Source organism: Desmodus rotundus, chromosome X, assembly GCF_022682495.2.
Source record: "Desmodus rotundus isolate HL8 chromosome X, HLdesRot8A.1, whole genome shotgun sequence".
Taxonomy (NCBI): Eukaryota; Metazoa; Chordata; class Mammalia; order Chiroptera; family Phyllostomidae; genus Desmodus; species Desmodus rotundus.
Window position 1 is genome coordinate 69155213 of NC_071400.1, and position 26230 is coordinate 69181442.

At 37.2% G+C, this 26230-nt stretch overlaps 1 protein-coding gene across 8 annotated transcripts in view; it reads right to left on the reverse strand.

The window, feature by feature from the left end:
- The window catches only part of KDM6A (lysine demethylase 6A), a 180823-nt gene that overhangs the window by 113507 nt on the left and 41086 nt on the right, over positions 1-26230 (reverse strand). For all 8 annotated transcript variants that reach the window (XM_053917341.2, XM_053917340.2, XM_053917338.2 and 5 more), the window contains exons 4-5: positions 12567-12675; positions 584-633 (exon numbers count right to left, since the gene is read on the reverse strand). In XM_053917341.2, the coding sequence (XP_053773316.1) occupies positions 584-633; positions 12567-12675 (159 nt within the window). The remainder of the gene's footprint in view (positions 1-583; positions 634-12566; positions 12676-26230) is intronic.

Below are 26230 nucleotides of genomic sequence, written 5' to 3' on the forward strand. Positions count from 1 at the left end.
GAAATAGCAATTCAGATAAGGAAACACCACTGGCCAATAAATTTACATGTAAAGTATACATGATGTAAAAGAGTAACCTGCCCAGGTAACTTTACGCACTGCTTAAACTAAGAAAACCGATGGTCACTGTCATACACAATTCTTCATTCAGGTAGGTCTTTTAAAAAATGGCTAGGTTCCATTGTCCTCAGAGCTCCAATAATAGACAGACTGTGCCAAAAAAAGATTTCCATTGTAACTTTCCAATTATGACTTCCCATTCAGCCTGATAAAGAATCATATTGTTGCCATTTGGCCTTGCTTGCCTTTAAATTCTCACACTTAGTATCATCTTTGCCCAAGAGATTGTGTCAGTGTTATCTAAGTCTTTTAATAAAATACAAGGTGATTTAAACAAGATAACACAAAGAAAACTCATTTTTCCTTTCCCAATCCCTTTCCCTAAAAATAATTTTTAAATAATTAACAAAATTACTTAACAAACAAAATAAAAAAGCACAATTCATTTTGAGTATTGCCAGCAGTAGTAACCAGCCCCCCCCCCAAAAAAAAACAGGAAATAGGCATGTAAATGTGCACTAACCTTCCAGTAGTCAGATTGTAAACTGTAGTACCTCTGGTATGCAGATAATGCTGAAAGAACAAAAATAAATATGAGTCACAACTAGGTCCCATTTCAAAATCAACAGTACAAGAAACATCAAATATTAAAAGCAGCATAACAGGCTTCACACCAAACCCACCTCCCAGCAGACAGTGATATTTAAGACCAAATAATTTAGAAATCTAGAAAATCCCTGCTCATATTCAAACATGGTAACAAATGTCAAATATACAGAGTTCAAGGGTACAGAAACATGATCACATCTCAGACTTGCACTTGAACAGAACCTAGGCTACCTCTTGAATTAACTTAACCTTCCTCACAGACCAAATCTGCTAAGAGAATTAAGATTTTTCCAAGGCTATTCCAGAATATGATAGGTTATTTGTTCTCACAAGGGATGTTACTTCCAGGAATGAGTAAGAGCTCAAAAACCTCAAAGGACAAAGAAGCTGTTTTGTCTGTGAAGCTTCCTTTCATACGATCAACAAGAAAGCCACCCCACATTACCTTACTCCAACTCAATTCCAATATAGGGCATCCTATAACCCTAAATCCACTCCAAAGTATAAAGGGCTCTGAAAAAAAATGAAGTAGATCCTATCATTGGAAAAACTCAGTGAGGAGGAGGAGGTTAAAAAGTAAACAAGAAGTTATATATGTACATTAGAATTGGTAGAGAGATCCCTTTTCAAAAAACTGAGAAGCAATAAATAAGTCATCAGGATGTAATGTACAACATGGTGACTATATTTGAAAGTTGCTAAGAGTAAATCTTAAAAGTTCTTATCACAACAAAAAATATTTTTATAACTATATATGGTGATGGATGTTAAACTAGACTTACTGTGATCATTTCCCAATATATATAAATAGCAAATGCCATACACCTGAAACTGTTATTTCAATTATATCTCATTTTAAAACAACTGTTAAGATTTTCAAGTAATATTTTCAATGAGAATAATGAAATTTTATATTGATAAAAGTAGGGGAAAATGGGAATTAACATTTTCTAAAATTTCATGTATAATGTTTTCATATTATTTATCAGTAAATAGTCTAAATATATATGAATACCATAAAAAAATTTCTGAAAATGTTCAAATTGGAGAAGCATTACCCAAAACATCACATATCTGAGCAATTAACTTATTTGAATAATGTTCATCTTTTTTGCATAAAGATGATGCCAGCCAACCTATATTGGAAGGACATTAGACTGTAATTTTTCCAGTTTTGGTGAAGAGTTGATTTCAAGCCATCCTCACTTTTTTAGTTCTACACTCCTGAATGTAGTTAGCTCAGAAAAGTCATTAATTAATGTTCTTCTAAAAAGAACAAGCCAACTATCAAACTTGCTGGTACACAATGGTCAAACAAGGTTTGTGTTCAGAAATCACCACTGATTTAGATGGTGGAGTAGGTAAATGTAGTACTCATCTCCTACCACAACCAAATTACAACTAAACTACAGAACAACCATCATTCAAAATTGCCTAGAATCTATGAACTGAAGTCCTATAACCAAGGATGTAAAGATGAAGTGATGTCAAGACTGGTAGTTGGGGCAGAGACATGGAACCGGCAAGTCCCACACCTATGTGTGGCAGTTAAAAAAATCAGGAGGGATCTTGGATGCAGAGGTGCCCATGAGGAGCAAGGGGTCCTAGCCCCAGGTTCCAGTGCCAGGAAAGAGTCCCCATAACTTCTGGTTGTGAAAACCAGTGGGGATTGTGGCTGAGTGAGACGAAGAGCTGCTGAAGTCCCACGTATCACTCCTAAAGGGCTTGTACATAAACTTACTTCAACTCACTCCAAGATCCAGCTCCAGGGTAGCAGCTAGAAAGGTGCCAGGGACATATGAAAAAAAAAAATGAATTGTCTGGCTTCAGGGTAAGAGCTGAGAGGCAGCATTCTCCCAGACAAAAGTGCCAGCAGAGGCATTGTTCCTTTGCTTGAAGGAGGGTGTCATATCTGAATCTCCATCAACCTATCTAGCATTGTTTGTCCTGCCCTGGTGATTCCCCTTGACCCTCCCCATCCAATATGCAGGTCTGCGTAAGTCCTTCCCAGTAGCTTTTCCATTCAAAATGGCCCGCCTTGGCTCATGCTGTGGACCTTTCTAAAATCTGTTTCACAAACCCCAATTAGGAGTATCTGGCCTCAGCATGCTCCATACCTCTTACTAAAGTGGCCCCAGACCTGGCACTAGAAGCAGGGAGCTTTGGTTCACCGCTGGGACTCTTGGCACCTGCAAGCCCACTACAAGTAGCAGTTACCTACAGATTGCTTTGTTGCTCATTCCGGATGACCTCAGCAAGGCCTTGTAGAAGTTGACCTTGGTCTGCACCTCCTGGGAGGCTCGGGGACCAGTGCACCCAACAGACAACTTCAGACCATACTGAAGCACCACTCAACCACCTCCACGAGCGACATACTGGAAGAGGCATACTCATCTGGCACCAGAAACCCTCTGAAGCTAGTCCTGCATCATGGGGTTAGCCCCTACATAGGAGGTCCTCCACTGATTGTGACCTGTCCTCCTAGCTAAGTGGCCTGGGGATAAATTCATCCTATTGACATGCAAAAACAATAAAGACTCAAATACAACACCAGGGGGGTAGGATGCATATGGCATGCTCAGCTTTAGTGACTGGGGAGGCTGTGCCACTGGGACCTACAAGATACCTACTACATTAGGCCACTCTACAAGGACTGGGAGAGGTAGCAGCTCTACCTAACACATGGAAACAAACACAGGGAGGCTGCCAAAACAAGGAGACAATAAACAAACAAACAAACAAATAAAAATGCCCCAAATGAAAGAACAAAACATAACTCCAAACAAAAAAAGAACTAAACAAAATGAAGACAACCATCTACCAGATGCAGAGTTCAAAACAATGGTTCCAAAAATGCTCAAGGAACATGTGGAAAGAATAGATGAACTCAGTGAGAACTTTAACAAAGAGAGAAGAAAAATAAATATGGAGATAGAAAACATAAAAAGAACCAGTTAGGAATGAAAAATACAGTAACTGAAATGAAGAATACTCATACATTACAGAGAATCAATGGTAAAGGAAGGAGAGGATCAAGTCAGAGATTTAGAAGATAAGGAAGCAAGAAACATCAACCACAACAGCAAAAAGGAAAAAAGAATCCAAAAAAATGAGGATAGTGTAAGGAGTCTCTGGGACAACTTGAAGTAAACCAACAATCACATCACGGCAGGGGGTAAGGGTTGCCAGAAAGAGAAGTGAGAAAGCAAATTATCTTCAAACCTTTTCCAAAAAATAACAACAGAAAACACACTTACCTGGTCAAGGAAATAGACATACAAGTCCTGAAAGAACACAGTCCCAAACAAAATGAACCCAAACAGGCCTACACCAAACTCATCATAATTAAAATACTAGAGGTTAGGACTTCCAGTCAAGATGGCAGCATAGGCAGACAAGTCTTGCCTCTTCACACAACCACATCAAAATTACAACTAAAATATACATAACCATCACTAAGAACTGTCAGAAATCAAGTTGATTAGAAGTCCAACAACTACAAAATTAAAGAAACCACATCCATCCAGACTGATAGCAGGGGCAGAGACAAGGAACACACTGGTCTCACATCCACATGTGGTGGATAAAAATTTAGGAGGGATATCTCAGAAGTAAGAAGTCCCAGACCCACACCAGGCCCCGCCCCCAGGGTTCCAGTGCCAGGAAAGTAAGTCCCCATAACTAGTAGCTGCAAAAGCCAGCAGGGATTGAGTCAGTAGAAGAAATTCCTGGAATCCCAAGCAGTTCCTCTTACAGAACCCACACACTGACTTACTAAGACTCACTCCCTCTGAGCTCTAGCACTGGGGTAGCAGCTTGAAAGACACCAGTGGCCTACAGAAGGGAACTGAAGTGTGTGGCATCAAGGCAAGCACTGGGGAACAGCTTTCTCCCAGACAGAAAGGTAGGCAGAAGACACTGTCGCTTTTCTGAAGCTTCTTCGCACAGAACCACAGAGCTGTCAGGCTGGTGCCATATCTGAGACACCATCAACATGGCTCACGATGCTTGCCCCGTCCTGGAGATCCCCAGAGACTCTGTCCCACTTACTTAACTTACTTGAGCCCCCTCAAGCTGCTCTTCCATGTAAATGGCTGGTCTTGGCTCATGCTTTACAACTTCCTAACTCCTTTCAAATAAGCAAGAGCCAGCCTCAATGACCTCCAGCCTCTGTACCTCTTTATTAAGTAGCCTACAGCCCGGCAGTAGAAGCAACCAGCCTAGATTCACAGCTTGGCCTCTCCTGAGAATCTCTAAGCCTACCACAAGGAGCAGCCATCTCAGATTGCTTTATAGCTCAGGCAAGATGGCCCTGGGCAAAACACAGGTTAGGGCTGACCTTGACCTGCACCACACTGGAAACCCCAGAGCCTATGCACCAAGTGGACAGCTACACACCATGTCAGAGGACCACCACCTTGCCACTGCACAGCTGATCGGAAGGCAAAGGTTAGTGGTCAGTGGTCACAACCAGTCCTTGCAGCTGACTGGCCTGGGTAAATCTCTCCCATTGACCTGCCAACAGCAATCAAGGCTCAACTACAAGAGGAGGGTGTACTCAATCACATGAAGGGCACACCCTGAGTACCCACCTTGGGTGATAGGGGAGGCAGTGCCACTGGACCCTACAGGACACCCACTACATTAGGCCACACTACCAACATAGGGAGTCATAGCAGCTCTACCTAACACATAGAAACAAACACAGGGAGGCTGAGAAAATGAGGAGGAAAAAAAAAACCACATGGCCAAATGAAAAAATAGATGAAAACTCCTAAAAAAAGAACCAAATGAAATGGAGATGAGCAAGCTATCAGATGCAGAGTTCAAAACACTAGTTATAAGGATGCTCAAGGAACCTAGTAAGGACCTCAGCAATATAAAAAAAGATCTATTCAGAAACAAAGGATACACTAATTGAAATAAAGAACAAGTTACAGGGAAACAACAATAAAGTGGATGAAGCCAAGAATCAAATCAATGATTTAGAACATAAGGAAGCAAAAACTACCAATCAGAACAAGAAGAAAAAAGAATCTAAAAACACGAGGATAGTGTAAGCAGCCCCTGGGACAACTTCAAGCATTCCCACATTGTTACCATAGATGCACCAGGAGAGGAGAAAGAGCAAGAAATTAGAAATCTATTTGAAAAAAATAATGAAAGAAAACTTCCCTAATTTGGTGAATGAAATAAACATGCAAGCCCAGGAAGCACAGAGTCCCAAACAAGATAGATAACAGAGAGGCCCACTCAAAGACACATCATAATTAAAATGCCAGAGGTTAAAGATAAAGAGAATCTTAAAAGCAGCAAGAGAAAAGCAGTTAGTTGCCTACAGGGGAGTTCCCTTAAGACTGTCAGCTGATGTCTCAGAAGTAATATTGCAGGCTAGAAGGGATTGGCAAGAAATACTCGGTCATGAAAAGCAGGGACCTACAGCCAAGACTGCTGTACCCAGCAAAGATCATTCAGAACCAAAGTGCAGATAAAGAGCTTCCCACAAAAACCTAAAGGAGTTCATTATCACCAAACCAGTATTATATGAAATGTTAAAGGGTCTTATTTAAGAAAAAGAAGATCAAAACTATGAATAATAAAATGACAATAAATAGATAAGTATATATATCAATAATGGAACCTACAAAACAAACTAAGCAACTGAAAAGAACAGAGACAGAATCATAGACATGGAAAACATTTTGATGGTTGCCAGATGGGAGGGGTATACGGGGAGAATGGTTGAAGAGGTGAGGGGATTAAAAAGTACAAATAGGTAGTTACAAGAACAGGCATGGGAATATAAAATACAGTAGAGTATAAGAAATGGAGACGCCAAAGAACTTATATACATGACCCATGGACATGAACAATGGTGTGGGGATTGCCTGAGGGAGTGAGGTGCTGGGTGGAGGGGCACAAAGGGAGAAAAACTGGGACAACTGTAATAGCATAATCAATAAAATGTAATTAAAAAATGAAAAATAAAATCAATCAACTTTTAAAAAACAAAAAATAATAGAAAGGTTAAAGACAAAGAGAGAATCTTAAAAGCAGTAAGAGGAAACCAGTTAGTTACCTACAATGGAGATCCCATAGCCTATCAGCCAACAGGACTGACATGAAACATTGAAAGTGGTGAAATGCAAGGACCTACAACCAAGATTACTCTATCCAGCAAAGCTCTCATTTAGAATTGAAGGACAGAGAAAGAACTTCCCAGACAAGAACAACGTAAAGGAGTTCATCACCAAGAAACCGATATTACAAGAAATGTTAAGAGGTGTTCTTTAAGAAAAAGAAAAGATTAAAAATACAAATAAAGTGGCAATAAATACTTATTTTAAATTCTAATGGTTTAACTGTTCCATCAAAAGACAGAAGGTGAATGAATGCGTAACAGTACAAAACCCTTACATATGCTTTCTACAAAACACTCACTTCAGACTGAAAGATACACAGACTGAATGGGATGGGAAATGGTATTTCATGAAAATGGAAACAAACAAAAAAAGGTGGGGTAGCAATAGATATACCAGACAAAATACACTTTAAAACAGAGGCTATCAAAGAAGGACCCAACAATTCCACTTCTGGATATTTATCCAAAGAAACCCAAAACACTAAATCAAAAAGACATATATATCCATATACTCATTGCAGCATTATTTATAATAGCCAAGATATGAAAGCATAAGTATCCACCAGTAGATGAATGAATAAAGAAGTAGTGCATATATACAATGGAATATAATTCAGTCATGAAAAAGAATGAAATCTTGCTATCTGCAACATGGGTAGAACTAGAGAGTATTCTGCTGAGTAAAAAAAGTCAGATAGAAAAAAAACAAATGTCATGATTTCACTTATATGTGGAATATAAAAAATGAATAGGCAGAACAGAAACAGATTCAGAGAACACTGACAGTTGTCAGGTGGGGGGAGGATGCGGGGATGGGTGAGAAGGTGAAGGGGTTAGGAAGTACCAAATTAGTAGTTACAGAATAGTCATGGGGATGTAAAGTACAGCATAGGAAATATAGTCAGTAACATATGGTGTAAGATGGGTACTAGATTTATCAGGGTGATTATTTTGTAAGTTATATAAGTGTCTAAACACTGGGTTGTATACCTGAAAACTAACATAATTTTGAACATCAACTGTAATTGAAGAAAAAATTTTTAAATTATTTACTCACTATTGATTTATACATAACAGTCATGGAACAGGTGTTCAAACTCTACTGCTGGATGTGAACAAGGAAGCACATATCATTAACTGCCACTGCAAAGGTAACTATTCTTAGGATGAAGCCCATAAAGTTAGCAGAGGAAATGAAGTACCTGGGTACTTCTAGACTTTGAACTACATCTAGCACACAACTTATCAATGAACTTCTAATTACGTGAATGATACATCACCATATTGTTTAAGATAAAATGAGGTCCTTGATTCCTCATTGTTAGGTCCTGGGTCCCTAACAATTCTGTGCAGTACCATACGAAGCCTAAACTGCACTCTTAATGATGTTACGGGATTTCAACAAATTTGAAGGATTTTCAGTAACCTCAACAATAACATATATTACATAACTTCATAAAATTCCCATTTTAGATTTAGAGGAACCCTTAAAGCAGGGGTGTCAAACTCATTTTCACCAGGGGCCGCATCAGCCTCACAGTTGCCTTCAAAGGGCCAAATGTAATTTTAGGACGGTATAAATGTAACTACTCCTTAACTAGGGGCAAGGAGCTCAGCATTGTCGCCGGGCAGAAACAAGGTACCGGGCTGGATATAACAAGGTGGAGGGTCGGACTGGGCCAGCGGGCCTTGTGTTTGCCACCTGTGTCTTAAGGAGATAGTAATAATGTCCTGCAAAGTAACTGAAACTGAGATGTTAGAAGCCTATGTGATTATCAGCTGGGAGAAACATGGCATCCATACTATAACACAGTGAAATGACAAATAAACAGGAAGCCTGAAATTCCAAGTCACAAAAGTGCGTGCTCCAAATTTCAAGCACCAATTTGTAAATGAGACATGTTTTCAATTCCTTTACACGTTTCTCAACAGCTATACTTTACCCCATTAGGCTTAGCATCCGATTTTACAAAAAATCCTAACATATTTTGTTTCCTAATCCAAATAAATCATTAAAACCTTAAAGACTATACAAATACCCATCACCAGAGTACCTAGTGAAATCATTTTAACCAAATCACGGACCTTATTTCTAATCTTTGTGACAGTTACCTAGCCAGGAAAAAAAATTCCTAGACTACCCTCACTAGATTTTTCTAAGGTCCTCAATAGAGAATGAAGGAAACCATTTGTTTGGATATCCTTATAATGCTTAAAACCTGTTTCATAATGATTGTAGCATATGTATAACTGGGTTCCTCCTTCCCTAAATCATCCAATCTTCACTTTGTTATCCCTGAGTTCTTTATTGACTCCAGAAATCCTTGTTATCACACTAGGAAATTGTTTGGACTTACTTCAGGCAAAACTTGTTTTCTTTTGCCACATAACCAAGAATGGTGTGCCCAAACATACTTTTTATTGTATTCTATTGCTTATGCTATTACAGTGTCCCCACGTTTTCTTTCCCCCTTTCCCCACCTCCACCCATCTCCCCCAAACATATTAATAGAAATTCTTTATCAACCCATTTCCAAAGTTCAGATCTTTTTATTATGTGGAACCAACTTTATGGACAAACTTCTAATTATTTTTTCATAATGAGTTTAAAATATTTTGTTTTTACCCTCACTAGTATGGCTCACAGTGGGTTGGGCATTACCCCACAAATGGAAAGGTTGCCAGTTTGATTCCTGGTCAGGGCACATGCCTGGGTTACGGGCTAGGTCCCTGGCTGGGGGTGTGCAAGAGGCTCCGCTGATCGATGTTTCTCTCCCTTTCTCCCTTCCTTCTCCTCTCTCTAAAAATAAATAAATTTAAATGTTTAAAAAAATTGTTTTTAAATAAGCCCACTTAGTCCTTTTAGATTTAAAAAAACATAGAAAATATAATGAATTTAAATGGTGGTATCAGTAGTGGTGATAAGGGAAATACCCAATCCCACATACATATATACCTGAGCACTTTATTCACATGATCATTGCAAGGTTTATGTTTATTTCCCAAACACTTATGGTATATAATCTGTTTTCTAAAAATACATGTCTCTTTGGCTGCAATTGGAGGTTCTCATCTTGTATTGGTTCCAAAGAGAGAGGAAAAAAAAAAAAAGCAGCCTGAGGTATTGAGGTATCAAATGTTTCTATATATTGGTAGTGGTGGTGGTGGGCATACAGAGGGGCAGGGTCACCCACTAGAGAATGGCTCTAGTTTTGGACTTATAGGAAGACGGTGAAGAGAATGGGTAGAAAAAATTCAATAACTGGTATTTTAAAAGGAATTTTTTTTATCCTCACCTGAGGACATTTTTTCATTGCTTCTAGAGAGAGGAAGGGAGAAAGTAAAAAACATGGATACAAGTAAAAGCATCAATTGGTTGCCTCCTATACATGCCTGGACCCAGAATCCAACAGGCAACCCAGTGCATGTGCCCTGATGGGAAATCAAACTCACAACATTTCAGTTACAGGATGATGCTACAACCAAATGAGCCACACTGGTCAGGGCAAAAAAAAAAAGGAATTTTTTAAAGGTAGGAATGTGGTCTTCCCTGGCCCATGTGGCTCAGCTGGAGTGTCCTCCCATAAGCCAAAATATCACAGGTTCAGTTCCCAGTCAGGGCACACGCCTACGTTGTGGGTTCAGTCCCCAGTTGAGGCGCATACAAGAGGCAAACGATCGATGTTTCTCTCTAACATCTATGTTTCTCTCCCTTTCTCTTTACCCCTCCCTTCCCTTCTTGGGAACGAATGAACGAACGAATGAGGTCAATAATGCCTCAAGGAGGATTAAAAATTAACTCACATCTAGGAAACAGAAGCCATCAGCTTGAAATACTGAAACTACATATTATGTACACCTCTGCATCCATTTTCTCATTCCTCGTTCCTGTTACAAATAATCACAAATAATCAACCTACTGCCTACCTATTAATAGCCAGTTCATCTACATGATAGTAAATGGGTCTAAGAGCACATCTTTTCAAAGACTTAAATCCTTAGGTTATCTTTCTCTTCTCCCATTTTATTAGATTACTCCCACCAGCTAGTCTGCCAACATAGTCTAGTTGTCATATGCCCGCTACCTCACCTTCTAAAAAAGAAAAAGACATTGCCAAAACAAATATCTCTGTATTCTTCATTACATTCACAGCCAAACATTCTATGGAAAATGTAGCTAAATTCATAAAATAGTTTTTAAAGCCAATTTAATGACCAGTAAGCAGCAAGGACATAAGCCTCACATGCAAACCTAATTTTCAAGTCTGGGTCTCTATTTATGTGCTCTCAAATTAGTGTTCTCTAAAATAAAAACGTGCAGCACTGAAAAATTAGATTGCCAATTTCTATGTTTCTTTTGTACAATGGTTTCCTTTAAATAATTTAGTAGTTCTGATTAAAATTAAAATATCTAATAGAGTATCAAATAGTTATTAATACCTATTACCCTGAAGCCATTTTGCTAAGTACTACCCAGTTTCACATAGCAATCGCAAAATCTCTGAGCTATATCACCTCCTCCTCTCACTTTACAGATTAGAAAATTTGCCCTGGCTGGTGTAGCTCGGTGGATTGAACGCTGGCCTGAGAACCAAAGGGTCACCAGTTCGATTCCCAGTCAGGGCACATGCCTGGGTTGCATGCCAGGTCTCCAGTAGGATGCACACAAGAGGCAACCACACATTGATGTTTTTCTCCCTCTCTTTCTCCCTCCCTTCCCTCTGTCTAAAAATAAAATTTTAAAAATCCTTAAAAAAAAAAGAAAACAGAAGCTCAGGGATGTGTATATAATCTTTTAATGGTAATACAGCTGTAAACGATAGAGATGAGCTGTAAAAAAAAGCCTAACTACAAACCCCAGAGGTTACATCTGTCTCAAACTAAAATTGCATTTTCATTAGGAAAGTGTTCACTTGACTTAATACAAAAGTGGCATAATAAAACATCAAAATTAAACACAAACAATCCTTCATGCTAGCCCTGAAATAACCTACCAGTTGTTCAGCACACTAAACATGTATGTGAAAAACAAGCATAATAAGATGTTCCTGTACTATATATATATATCCCACCCTGACTTAATAAGGATATAGTTTTTCATTGCTATGGACTTTGCCTTTAGTAATGAGGGAGGTAGTATTTGGAGGTGGTTTTAACTTTCTAAGTGAGTAATGGTCTTGGTCAGCAGTTTGGTACCATAAAAAGGACACATTTTGAAGGACTACCTTCAGTTACTTAAATCAAATCTAATAGGAAAAAAAAATCAAGTTAATAAAAAACATTGTTTAATCCAATGCTCAAGCTCATATGTGATCAACTGTGTTCCCTATATCTACAATAACATTGCTACAGATCAGATTGTTTGTTTAAATATTTTCTAGCTAAAATGAAAGTTTTATAGGCAGGATAAAGAAGAGAATTGCTGAGTTTGTGTTACTTTCCTAAAGTATCCACCAATGGCTCACTTTCTACTATGGTATACAGCCCTTTAAGGGTAGGGATTTTTCACAGGGCAAAACAAAATGGTAGTGCGCATGGAAGTGGTAATCAGTTTAACTAAATAGTCAACTTATTGATAATTTACATGGAGTTACATGAATTCTTCACATTTCCACCTATCACACTTGTTTTCTCATTAAGATGTTCACAAGCTTAGAAAATGATAGTATCCTTGATAAAAATAAGAGTACAAACAATTGTAATTATTTTAAAGGAACATATAAATCAAACAGTAATTAACAAGGGGAAAACGTACCTTTTGGATAATCTTCCAATAAGAGGTTGAAGTGACCTAATTGACAAAAGAAATCAGACTCCACTTTGCCTTCAGCTTTTAAGATTAGAGATTCGTAGCAGCGAACAGCCTAGAAATAAAAAAAAGTAAAGCATTTAAGAAAAAGACAAAACCCTGAAATGCATTTCCTTCTTGAGATAATGCACATATGTTCCATTCAATTACCCAAGAAATCAATATATTTCACTTCTACCCCAGACATAGTCAATACAGCATACTTTAGAATACCTGAGTATTTATTAAAAGAGCCACTGGTTATGGCATAAGAGCTTTTCCTATCTATAAAATGGAAATGCTTGCCTAGTAAGATAATGTAGGAGCACTCTGATAACATTATTCATAAGTTATAAATCTAAATTATTACTGTGGTCCCTGTTGCTATAAACAAATAATATCCATCTTTCCCCACAGATGGAAAGAACTTTATTAAGGTATATGAGAATTCATAGAATCTCCAGAGTAATATTAATAACCGTTTATACCTAATAGCTACTTTTTGCCATAACCTTTACCAGTTTAAACTAGCATAAATTGCCTTTCATTTGTCTTCTCATGATATACTTCAAACCCACCAACTCTAATTCTATTCCTGATCTTTCCCCCCACTCTAATACATGCATATGCACTCACTCTCACTGTTCCTTCCCTGAAGGAAAAATAAATAAATAATATTTTAAGTGTATCTTTTTCTTCTTCTTTAAATCCAGGAGACAGTATGAAAAAATGAACGATGGAAAAAACAAAGTTCTGGACTCTGACAAACTCCAGTTGTCATTAGCTACAGGAGAGCCTGGATACCCTCACTATTTTTTGAGTTTTAATAATACTCAAAAGGCTGACAAAAGGAATAATATTAGAAAACCTCAAGGGCTTCCGGTCAAGATAGTAGGGTAGGTAAATGCAGTACTCACATCCTCCCACAACCACATTAAAATTACAACTAAACTACAGAACAGCCATCATTCAGAATCACCTGAAACCTAACTGAATGGAAGTCCTACAACTAAGGATATACAGAAGCAGCCACGTCCAGACTTGTAGGAGGTGCAGAGACAGGGAAGGGGCTGGTCCCACACCCACATGTGGCGGATAAAAGTCGGGAGGGATATCTTGGCTGCAGAGGTACCCCCTGAGAAATGAGTAGTCCCAACCCCACACCAGGACCCGCACCCAGGGTTCCAGTGCCAGGAAGAGAAGTCTTCACAACTTCTAGCTGTAAATACAGGTGGGGATTGTGGCTGAGTGAGATGGAGCACTTCTGAGTCCCAGGCTTCCTCTTAGAGAGCACGTGCAAAACTTACTCAGACTCTCTCATTTTATCTCCATCATTGGGATGGCAGCTCGAAGGGCACCACACACATATGGAAAGAAATTGAACTGTATGGCATCAGGGCGAAGTCCAGTGGTGCAGCTTTCTCCTGGACAGAAATGCTAGCATTCCATTTCTGAGCCCTTCCCCCACAGAGCTGGCAAGCAGAGGCCATGTCTGAGTATCCATCACCTGGCTATCACTGTTTGCCCCACCCTGGTGATTCCCTGAGACACTGCCCAACTCAACTTGCTGGCCTACTCAAGCTGTTTCCAGTGGCTTTTCCATACTAATGCCCTGTCTTGGCTCATGCTTTAAATTTTCCTTAAATTTCTCAAACAAGCAGCATCTGGCCCCAGCATGCCTGGTATCTCTCGACAAGCGGCCCCAGACCCAGCACTACCAGCAGTCTACCTTTGTTTGCAGCTTGGCCTCTCCTGGGCACTTCCAAGCCCAGCACAAGTAGCAGCCATCTGCAGATCACTTTGTAGCTCATGCAGGTGGGCCTCAGGCAAAACACAGGTGGTGGCAGACCTTGACCTGCGACTCCCAGGAGGCCCCAGAGCCATGGCACCTGGGACAGCTTCAGAACACATCAAGCACCACCCAACCACCTCAACAAGCAACACACTAAAGGGGCAGACTCATCAGGCACCAGAGCCTGCTTAAGTAAGTCATGCTCTGCTGGGTAGGCCACTAAATAGCTGATCCTCCACAGTGGTTGCAGCCAGCCAGCCTAGGGATAAATCCCTCCCATTGAGGTTCCAACAGCAAGCAAGGCTCAACTACAACAGAAGCGTGTACACAGCCCACATAGGGACTGGGGAAGGGGGCACACCTGGAGTGCCCAGCTTGGGTGAACAGGGAAGCTGTGCCACTTGACCCTACAGGACACCTACTACATTAGGCCACTCTACCAAGCCCAGGAGATGTAGTAACTTGACCTAACATATAGAAACAAACACAGGGAGGCTGCCAAAATGAGAGACAAAGAAACATGTCCCAAATGAAAGGAACAAAACAAAACTCCAGAAAAAGAGCTAAATGGAGACAAGCAACTCTGCATCTGCAGAGTTCAAAATACTGGTTATAAGGATGTTAAATGAACTTAGTGACAACTTCAACAAAATGAAAAAGGACATGGAAAACATAAAAAAGAACCAGTCAGAAATGAAGAATACACTAACTGAAATGAAAAATAATTTACAGGGAATCAAAAATAGAGTTGATGAAGCCAAGAAGCAAATCAGCAATTTAGAATATAAGGAAGCAAAAAACACCCAATCAGAACAGCAAAAATAAAAAAGAATCTGAAAAAATGAGGGTAGTGTAAGAAGCCTCTGGGACAACTTCAAATGTTCCAACATTTGCATCATGGGGGTGCTGGAAGGAGAAGACAGCAAGAAATTGAAAACCTATTTGAAAAAAATGATGACAGAAAATTTCCCTTATCTGGTGAAGAAAATAGACATACAAGTCAAGGAAGCACAGAGAGTCCCAAACAAGATGAACCTAATGAGGCCCACACAAAGATCCATCATAGTTAAAATGCAAAAGGTTAAAACAAAAAGAGAATCTTAAAAGCAGCAAGAGAGAGCTGTTAGTTACCAATAAAGGAGTTCCCACAAGATTGTCAGCTGATTTCTCAAAAGAAACTTTGCAAGCCAGAAGAGATTGGCATGAAATATTCAAAGTGATGAAAAGCAAGGATCTACAAACAGGATTATTCTACCCAGCAAAGCTATCATTTAGAATTCAAGGACATATAAAGAGCTCCCCAGACAAGGAAAAGCTAAAGGAGTACATCATCATCAAACCAGTATTACATGAAATGTTAAAGAGTCTTTTTTAAGGAAAAAAAAAAAAAAAGACCATAAATATGAACAATAAAAAGGCAATATATACATACATATCAACAATTGAACCTAAAAAACAGACAAGCAGAGCAGAAACAGACTCAGATACAGAGAATATTTACATGGCTGCCAGATGGAAGGGAGGTTGAAGGGTGGATAATAAAGATGAAGGGATTATGAAGTACAAATTGGCCCTTACTGGTGTGGCTCAGTGAGTTGAGCATCGTCCTGCAAACCAAAAGGCTGCCAGTTGGATTCCTGTTCAGGGTGCATGCCTGGGTTGCGGGCCAGGTCTCCAGATAGGGACGTGCAAGAGGCAGCAGACTGATGTGTCTCCCGCATGTCAGTGTTTCTCTCCCTCTCGTTTCCCCTCCCTTCCCCTCTCCCTAAAAATAAATAAATAAAATCTTTTTTTAAATAGTGTGAATTGGTAGTTACACAACAGTCTTCAGGATATAAATACAGCATAGGGAATATAGTCAATGATATTCTAATAACTATGTATGGTGTCAGATTGAGATGATCACTTAGTTATATAATGTCTAATTACTGGAATGTAAACCTAAAACTAATATAAAATTATAAATCAACTTAAACAAAAACTTTAACATGACTTAAAAAAAATTTCTTTTGAGGGTTTACCACAGTACTTAGCATTCCATTCCAAACTTATAACTGTTTCTTTACCTTCTCCTTAGCTTTAAAAAAAATAAAAAACAAAAAAAGAAACCCACAACACCCTCAATACTGTTTCAAGTTTCAAAATAATTTTGTCAAAATTACCTGGCTAACAATTTAGTGTAAAATGTTCTGTGTTACAGTGTGTCTTAAGAGTCACAAAACAAATAAAATGCACATGACTTCCCCAATCTCTGGATACACTCCCAAGGTTTGGTGCCCACAAAGGAACTAGAATAGTTTCCATTATCAAAAAATCCCTTCACCACCACTTCAAGAGCTTTTGATGCGATAAGAAAATGTTATGTGGGGCATAGTACCAATTTAAAGTGCCTTGATTTTTTCCTCTCCTGCAAAATGTCGAGCCATTGACAGTTTCAAAGTGTGTGTCCTAAAATTCACCTATCCAAAGCACATATATAAATATTCTTCAAGTTTGGAGAAGCTATCCTTAAAACAAGGCATATTCTGGGGTGATTTTACTATCTTTAAAGCCTAACATTTATAAAAGAACTGTCTTCAGTTCTAATCTACTCTTAGCTATTTAAATGTGCATATGTACCAAATCACAATTACTAAAACTAATCATTCTGTTTCCTTATAATTAAGAGTGCTTCAAAGAAGTCTCAGAAATTACTATAATTTGGAGCCATAAAATTTCATGACCCTCTGTAAGTCATATATAATCCTATCTCACAGATGGTTAAAAGGACAAAAATATACCATATTTTACTGTGTATAATGTGCTCCCATGTATAATGTGCACCCACACTTTTGGCCCACACATTCAGGAAAAAAAATCTTTCATTTTAATTTTTTAATTCAACATTTTATTTACTTATAGTTAGATACTTGTTTGTTGTACTATAAAGGAATTGTAGTATTTATTTTTGAATATATTACGTACGAGAAATTTTTTGTAACAAATAATTACAAACCACAAGAACAGATACAAGGTATTTCAGGTACTACCCACGTATAATGAGCATCCTTATTTTTCTCTCAAAAATGTGGGCCAAAAAATGCACATTATGTATGGCAAAATATGGGTAATTTATTCCAGTGCTTTTTAACATCAGAAAAATTCTTAAAACTATGGGGCTACAGAATGACAATTGTTAATTTTACATTAAATAAGTGACTTTTTAAAGCTATCAATGCCATTGTAAATAAAGCACTCATTAAAACAGTTGTTGTCTTCATTTTTTTAAACCCTTAGTAAGATTTAGAAACTTTTCCTACTCCTCTCTGACAATTTCTTATGGCTTATTAGCATTAAATTTACAAGCAAATATAGCTTCATGGTAAAAAAGGATTCAAGATACAAACACAAAGAAACTTTGTTTAATGACCAGAGCAAAAAGATGGCAACATCCTGCATTTCCTGTTTCACCCTACCTTGATGCCATTACCATGATCATCTAGTGACTATTTTCCATTTCCCATAAAACAAAGAAACACATCTAAAATAAATACTATACACAACTCTGATTGTGTGAAACATAACACAAGGTAAAAAGCAAAATGAGCAGATTTTAAATTCATCTACCCATATACTCAGACATAATCAGATGGTCCCTGGCTGAAAATAGTTCAAAATTCATGATTTTGACTTTAGGATGGTAAGAAAGTGATATGCATTCAGTAGAAACTGGCTAGGCTAAGTTATGATGTTTGGTAGGTTAGGTGTATTAAATGTGTTTCATCTTAATACATTTTCAACTTCTGATGGGTTTATCCATCATAAGTGAAGGAAAACCTGTAATATCCAAAGAAACTAGCATACAAACACCAACTAATGTTGGTGGTCAAAGACTATGCCGACAGAGCCAAATATCAAACAAGATGAAGATGAAAATGGCAGAATAGTTTCCAAAAGCCTTGTGTCACCACTTTACAGCAAAACATCATGAATTTATTTGAGGTGTGTGAAGTAAACACTGATATTAAATACAGGCAAATAATGACAATTTTTAAGGAATATTTAGAGGAAAAAAATAAACAAGATAATGTCCAATACTACAGACTCATAGAATAACCTAGAATTAAACAGTGTTTTAATAATAATATTTTTACTGCAAAGGATAATTATAAACATAAAAGATATGTAGCTTAGATTTAGAACAAAGTTCACATAAACTATAAAGCAAAACTATTTCAATTAAAAGGGTTACTTTTATATTCTTGTTCATTTTTAAATTTTAAATATGCACAAGTAAAATCACCCCCATATAGAGGGATGTGTGTGTGTACACACATGCAGAGAAAAAGGACTAGGCTATAAAACAAACATTAAAAACAGAACGTCTATAGTTGAGCCATACAGCAACTTCTTTTTATTTTGCCCATTTTATTTCTCTATACTTTTTGGATCTTTCATAATTAACCTATACCACTTCTACTCTTACAAAGAAATCATTAAAATTACTATGCTTTCCTCCAGGATACATCTTACCTTCAGTGTGAGGACAGTCAGAAACTTGAATAAAAATCATTTGTATCTAGATCAGCATCATTCAATAGAGCACATTCTGCACTGATAAAAACATTCCATAATCTGTGCTCCCCAAAATAGTCACCCCTAGACACGTGTGATTACTGAGCACTGAAAACATGGCTGGGTCAAGTCAACAACTGATTTTTCAGGTTATTTCATTTTAATTTTTATTTAAATAGACAGGTAATGTAGAGATAGATATTTTTTAAAGATACTCAATCTACATGCTAAATACTAGGAAAGCAGAATCCTATAAACATAATGGAATATCTCACACTGAGGATGAGCAATGCCTTCCACGAGAATAACTTTTACAGCCTATAGTAGTTTACAGCTAGTAGCTTACATATTTATAATCCTTACCACCTAATGGGGAAAACATTGAGAATGAAAATAAACAGTTAATCATTAAACTCTAGACTCAAAGGAAAGTGAACTAAGATACTCGCAGCTAGCTAGAGAACTTGGATGCCTTCCTCCCATTATAGTGCCATTTTCCACAATGTTCAATTTGTGCTTAGTATCTGCTTTATTTTTATTATTTGAAAAATCTGTTATCTCAGAACGGTAATATTATCATTACCTTCTACTTCTAAACCTTGATAAAGTATGGAGCTCATGAGCACAGACATGTAACCAATTTTTTTTTCATGTTAAGCATGAAGTCTTTTATGATAAACTTGGTCAGTTCCTAGCTAAAATATGATACTAACATTTTACAATTCTTAAATACCGGCAACTCTTAAAAGAAGTGATTTTTTTCTCAATTAAAAAGATTGGCTAAAGTAGCTGGGTGACATACAAATGGGTAGAATAAATTAATGGAGATTTATATTCTCCAATGATTTTCTTTTTTCCATTTTTTATGATGACCACTAATGCCTGAGATAGAATCTCAAAGCAGTCCTAGTTTGGTGGCTCCCCTTTAGGAAATGCCTCCCCCTCTATCAGGCTCCCAGGTACTACCTGCCTCCCTCACCTATAAATCAGGTCAGGGGAGAGGCCATACCCAACCCATGATCACATAACAGGGGTTTAATATATTATTTCTTGAATAAACAAAGCAATGTTATTTTTATTTTAGTTTCTCAAATAACCCTCTATTCTTTGTCCTAAACTTTTCATTTCTTAAGAACTGCAAGGCAGGGTGCTATCAATTAATCCTACTAGTTATTTAAAAATCATTTCCATTAAGGTATAAATCACGAATGTTTTAAATGAACCAAAACTTTTAAGTTAAATATAATAAAAAACAAGCATGCAGTTCTGCCCATACTTCCTAAAAGCCAGCCAGTCATACAAGATAGTTTAGAAGCTTCTTACAAAAGATTAAGGGATTTACATGCAGATTACAGATCAACATTTATCCATGAAATAAATGGCTACTAAAAAAGTATTCATGGCCCAAATTAATAAAGCATATTATACATATCAACACCAATAATCAGCTCAGCAAGGTTTACTCTGACCAGATCTCTAGCATTATCATCTGGTGAGTGCCACAATTTAGCAGGTGCTAGTAACAAAGGGCTACAAGTTTGGTGAAGGACAGAAACACTATTGTATAAAAATTATTTTAACTCAGTAGAATCATCAGGGATGCTGTAGCTTTCCTCAAATATTTAAAAAGCTGTCACTTGAGAAAGAAGACTAACACTTTAGGTAACTTCAGACATCAGACCAATGGGTGTAACTTACAAGCAAGTTTAACTCAGTTCAATCAGAAAGGAGGAAAACTTAAATGGGCCATCTTTCTTTGGTTCATATCAATCAATACAAAGGATTCAAGCATAAATTACTAAACTATCTTAGTGAGAATTAGAAAGGAGACATGTTACTTTGGATATACTCTTTTTAAAGATGCCTTGGGCTTCTATAATTAAGCATACAATGTGTGATATTACGTATAATACATACACACAAACACACAAGTGTGTGAATGCATCTGGACTTAATTCCATGATTATTCACTGTGAATTTCCAAAATAAATTTCCATATAAACATACTATCCTTACCTAATCCCCCAAAACCCTAAAAATGTCTGCATCATTAAAGCTGATATCCTTTCCCAGAAATGTGCCTCATAAATCAAAATTCCTCCCCTTTCTATACACTCAGCAATGCTTTTGCCTGACTACTTTTAAAACACCTTAGGGACTTGAAAGGCTTGAAAGTACCTGGGTCTAAACCATTTTTTGAAATTTCAACATACCACATTTTTTTTAAATGAAGAGTTACAAACTTAAAATTATATAATCTCAAGTATTACTGATTCTTAATGACATATCTATTCCTGAACTTATACATCAGTTTTCTTTTTAATTTCATTTGCAATTTTTGGAAAAGTTAAAATGGACACATCACCAATTCTAAAGGGTATACTATAGTGAAAAGTCTTTCTCCCAGTCCTGACCCAAACCACTCAGTTCCCTTTTCCAGAAGAAACAAACATTAAAAAAATATTTTACTAAACTCAAGATATTTTGTGCAATGCAAGCACATACATTTTTCCCACTTGAGTATTTTATATAAGCACTGTTCTGTAATTTGCTTCAGACTCTTGGCATCCCTAACATTATCTCTTCTCTCCTTTTCTGTCAACAGAACCCCTAAATTTAATTAGGCATGTTTACATAGAATACTGGGATACCCAGCCATGGCACAGGAAGTTCTGGCCAACTGGATATAAGGAAAACACATGCTCTGCTTCAACCCCTCCTCTCCTCCTAGCTGGAATCACTGAGATGGTAGAAGCCACAAGCTGAGGATAGAGGGTAGGGAAGTCCAAGTTCCTGGAACAGGTGTATTGCAGAGCAGCCAGAAACTGACTGCCTCTGAGAAGAGGGAGGGAGGGAGAGAGGAAGGAAGGAAGAAACCCAGAGACTAATAAAATAATCATTAATATATACAAAAAGGATAAGGAAAAGAAAGAAGAAATCTCGTTAACTATCACCCATAACTAACATTTTAGAGAAGATATAAGAACTTATACATGTGTTACTTTACACTATCTTCCTCACTGCAATTTTCAACTACGTCATGTTTTATTCACAACAAAATCAATACAGAAATATTGAACATATCAATCTCAATCCTGGATTACTCAGCCTCTCTGGACCTACTACTCTGCATTCAGTGGATGTGCTGGATGCTAATGAGTAAGTAAGCATCATTCAAGAAACTAGCACAGCACCCTAAGTACCACTCTTTTCAAATAAACTATTGACAATGCCTTGCTACTAAAAAAATATTCTCAGAGGACTATGGAAAATATTCTCACAGAACTATACTACTGAAATCAAACTAGATAACTTAGTATTAGTAATTCAATTGTTGACAGCTAATATTTGAGCCCTTGATATGTACCAGGCACTATTTTAAGCACTTTACATATATTTATTCATTTAATTCCTCACAATTACTGGATGAGATAAGAAGACCCTACTTCACAGATAGGAAAACTGAGGCAGACAAAGTAAATCATGTGCTCAACTGCCACAGAGTCACTAATTAGCAGAGGTTGGAATCAAACAGTATGGCTCCAGAGCCTCTGAGCACTAAGGTGTTCAACTAGGGTCTTGCCTAGGGACCTAACGTCATTTCCAAAACAAGGACCATCATAAGTCACTCTTCCTCTTACACTCCTACACACTAGCTCCTTCTAAAACTCCACACCAAGCAGAAAAGCAACACATAAGATCAGCACTTTTTGCTCCCAACATCCTCACAGAAGATTTAGCCTCAGTTCTTTACCATGTTTTCTCACCTTGCTTTATTTTAAATCATTATTCAAAAAGACATACACATCCAAATCAAAACAAATCAGCAACAAATACAAAAATACATCAACCAAAACAAAACAAAGTTACCATATTCAAAAGCCTTTTGTGGCAGAAAAACATGACTGCTTCTATATATAGATAATAATACACCAGTTCAGACAAAATTTAGTGTATATCTGAAAAATGTTAAATGCTTCCACCCTACTTCTTTTCCTTTGTACCTTCTGAATTTTATCTCCTTAGTTTACCTGCTGTTAACTTTTCTATTTAGTACATTTGTCAAAGCAAGGCCAAATACAGCTTCAGTAAAGCAAATTAGGCTGTACTGTCTCAACCGTTTGGCCAGTTTACTAACTCTAAAACTCTTAGTGTTGATGTATGCAGCCAAATGAACTGATGAATTCTACATTAACACACATGCACATATACATGCCCACGGCCAACAATGAATTTTTAAAAAGCTGTTGGGTCAGAACAGCTAAGTTATTTTCCAAATAATGTGTTTCTGTATCATGCTAAATGTAACTGTGCAGATAGGGTATAATCAAGTACATTATTTATAAAGCCTCATTCAAATTAGGCTCATGAATTGTCTTAAATAATCTTTAAAATAATGTATATTTAAAATTCGGACATAAGGAGAATATGAGGTAGAATTTCAGAAGTGAATTCTATGAATATATAGCCCAGAGTAATCCTGCGATTTCCCATGTAAAGCAATAAGCATTATACCATATTTTTTTTACCTCATTTGCTTTCTACTCCAGAGGGTATATTATTTATCTAGAGGTAGACAGAGACAATCTTACAAGCAATCATTCTCCCTGTCATTTCAGCTATACACATTTAACTCAAAATCCCAAAAATATACCAAGAGGAAAAAAGCCATCTACAACAAAATTACGTAGACCAAAAATCCATGAAGGTAAAACACTGTATCTATAATGCTTGCTATAGGGGTGTCCAACCTTTTGGAGTCTCTGCACCACACTGGAAGAAGAGTTGTTTGGGGCCACACATTAAATGCATTTCAACACATAATCACAAAAATAATCTCATAATGTTTTAAGTGAATTTATGATTTTGTGTTGGGCTGCAGGTTAGACACTCCTGGATGCAATTCAAATAAATATGTGTGATAGCAAAGTATGCATCCATTTGCCTTATACATACTTCTAAAATAATAAATGCACAAAAAAGGGAAGGAGCAAGCACCTCATTGGGGGAGGGGAGAAAGACAAATTTATGAACATGAACTACATTTAAAATAATGTGCTTTGACCTCAACAACTTCTCATACATAGAAGGCACTTAGGTTTATTAAATGAACAACGCTAAAACTAGAGAAACTGCAACATAATTAAGACTCCTCCCCAAAGGTAGTACGTTAAAAAAAAAAAAATCTTTAAAGCAGTTTGAATATACATTTCCAGACTTTTATCTATGCACATATACAAATAGTACAAATCTTGGTATGCAGCTTTACAAACAATGTTTCATTCAGTATTATTAACTGCTTACCATGTCAAAACATACCAGAACATATAAATCTACAGTCACCTAACAACTGTATAGCATTTTACTAAATAGTTAAGCCATAATTTGTTTCTACCGAAGAGTATCTGGTTGTTAATCAAGTTTTCATTATTATTACCCGATAAACATAATTTGGCCAATTTATATTTCTTTAGTATGTGTTCCTCCCAATCAAATGGAAAGCACAATTTAAGGTTTCAATAATCTCACCAGTAAAGCTGAACCAATATAATCTTCCACCAGCAGTTCTCATTTTCAGTTTTGATTATTTTCCAAATATTTATCAGCTAAGTTTATTATTTCTTCCATGAACTATCAACCTGTTCACAGATATAAACAGTATTTTCCTAAATGATTTGTCAGGTGCTATTTATATATAAAATATTGTTATATGTAATGTTGTTACAGAATCTCTCTCTTGGTTTGCAGTTACCTATACATTTTTTTAAAAGTTTTTAATGTAAAAGGCTCTCCCTATTTTCTCAAAACCAACCACCACTTCCTTTACAATGTGCATGATAGGTTCAGAATTAGAATATCCCCACCCCAACCTGATAAACATTCACCAATATTTTCTTCTAGTGCAAACAACCTAATTCCATTTCTCTTTCCTATGCAATTTTGTACTGGCCCAGCATGATTCAGGATCTGTATTCCTCCCCTTCTCATAAACTAAAAAGCAACATACATACATAGTTGTTTCTGAGATTTACAGTACATTCTTACAAGCTTCCTAACAAATGTACTAAGGATGGGTAACAGGAGTGCTAAGACAGAGCTAGCCTCAGCCTCTGGGGCTGCCAGGCAAAACACAGTTAAGGGCTCTCAGCCAGAGCCTTTGTGTATGTACCATCACCAATTTAAACGCCTTCAATAGTAACTCCTGGTAATTAGTATGAACTACAATTTTTTCATGCGTGCCATAAAATTAAAAGTATTGGGAAGTACTTCCACTTCAGGCAACCTGGACAGTCACTCTGGTAAAACCCAAAATGTCAGACAAAACATGGTGGCAATGGGAATTACACACGTTCTTAGTGTAAAGTTGACCTAGCAAGTAAGTTAGAAACAATGGGCTTGGGGAGTGGGGGAGACGAGAATTTAGAGAGACAAAGGTAGAGAGAGTACTGAAGCAACTTTTTCCAATGAGCACATCTGAAAGCCTATGAGAACCTGAGTGTTGGGTTTACAGGCCTCATTCAGGGGACAGAACACAAAGCTTGAAGCCACTCAAGAGGAGTCAAGTAAGACACCCTCCCCCATAACAGAGACCTCAAGGGACTACATACACCCTCAATTTAAGTGTAAACTAAAATATAGTAAGACAATTTTTAAACTTTATATAAAACTGGTCTTGGAAGGACAAGGAAAACTGCCCATGTTATAATGGCAATGATTGGAGAAAAAAATGCCCAGAGTACTTGTAACCAAAAGCCTGAATTCACTCGACCTGGGGATAACATATAATCCAAAGGATAGGCCAAAAACCAAGCACTCTACTATCACATCCCTGGCCTAGAAAATTTCTACAGCTCCAAAGAAAATAAGTTCATGTTCAGAAAGTCACTAAACATGGAAAGGGAAAAAAAGCAGAGCACAGGTGATCAATATGTGGACATATTAAAATGAATATTATTTAATGCAATTTTAATCACGTAAATATAAATGCATTAAATATACTACGTGAAAAAAGACTGTGAACAGATTTTCTTTAAATCTAGATTTAAGTAATGTGTTAGACATACCAAAAGTATAATATTAAAAAGATTTAAAGAAAAAAAAACAACAAAAACATACTACATAAATATAACCAAAAGAAAGTTGGCACTGTACCAGATACCATAAATTACAATAAAGACACAGAAATAAAGAGAACTGGTGCATGAATACAAATATTTAGCAAAAGAGCTCAGAAAGACACCTTCGTATGTATGGAAACTTATAACAAAATAAGCAAACAATATCC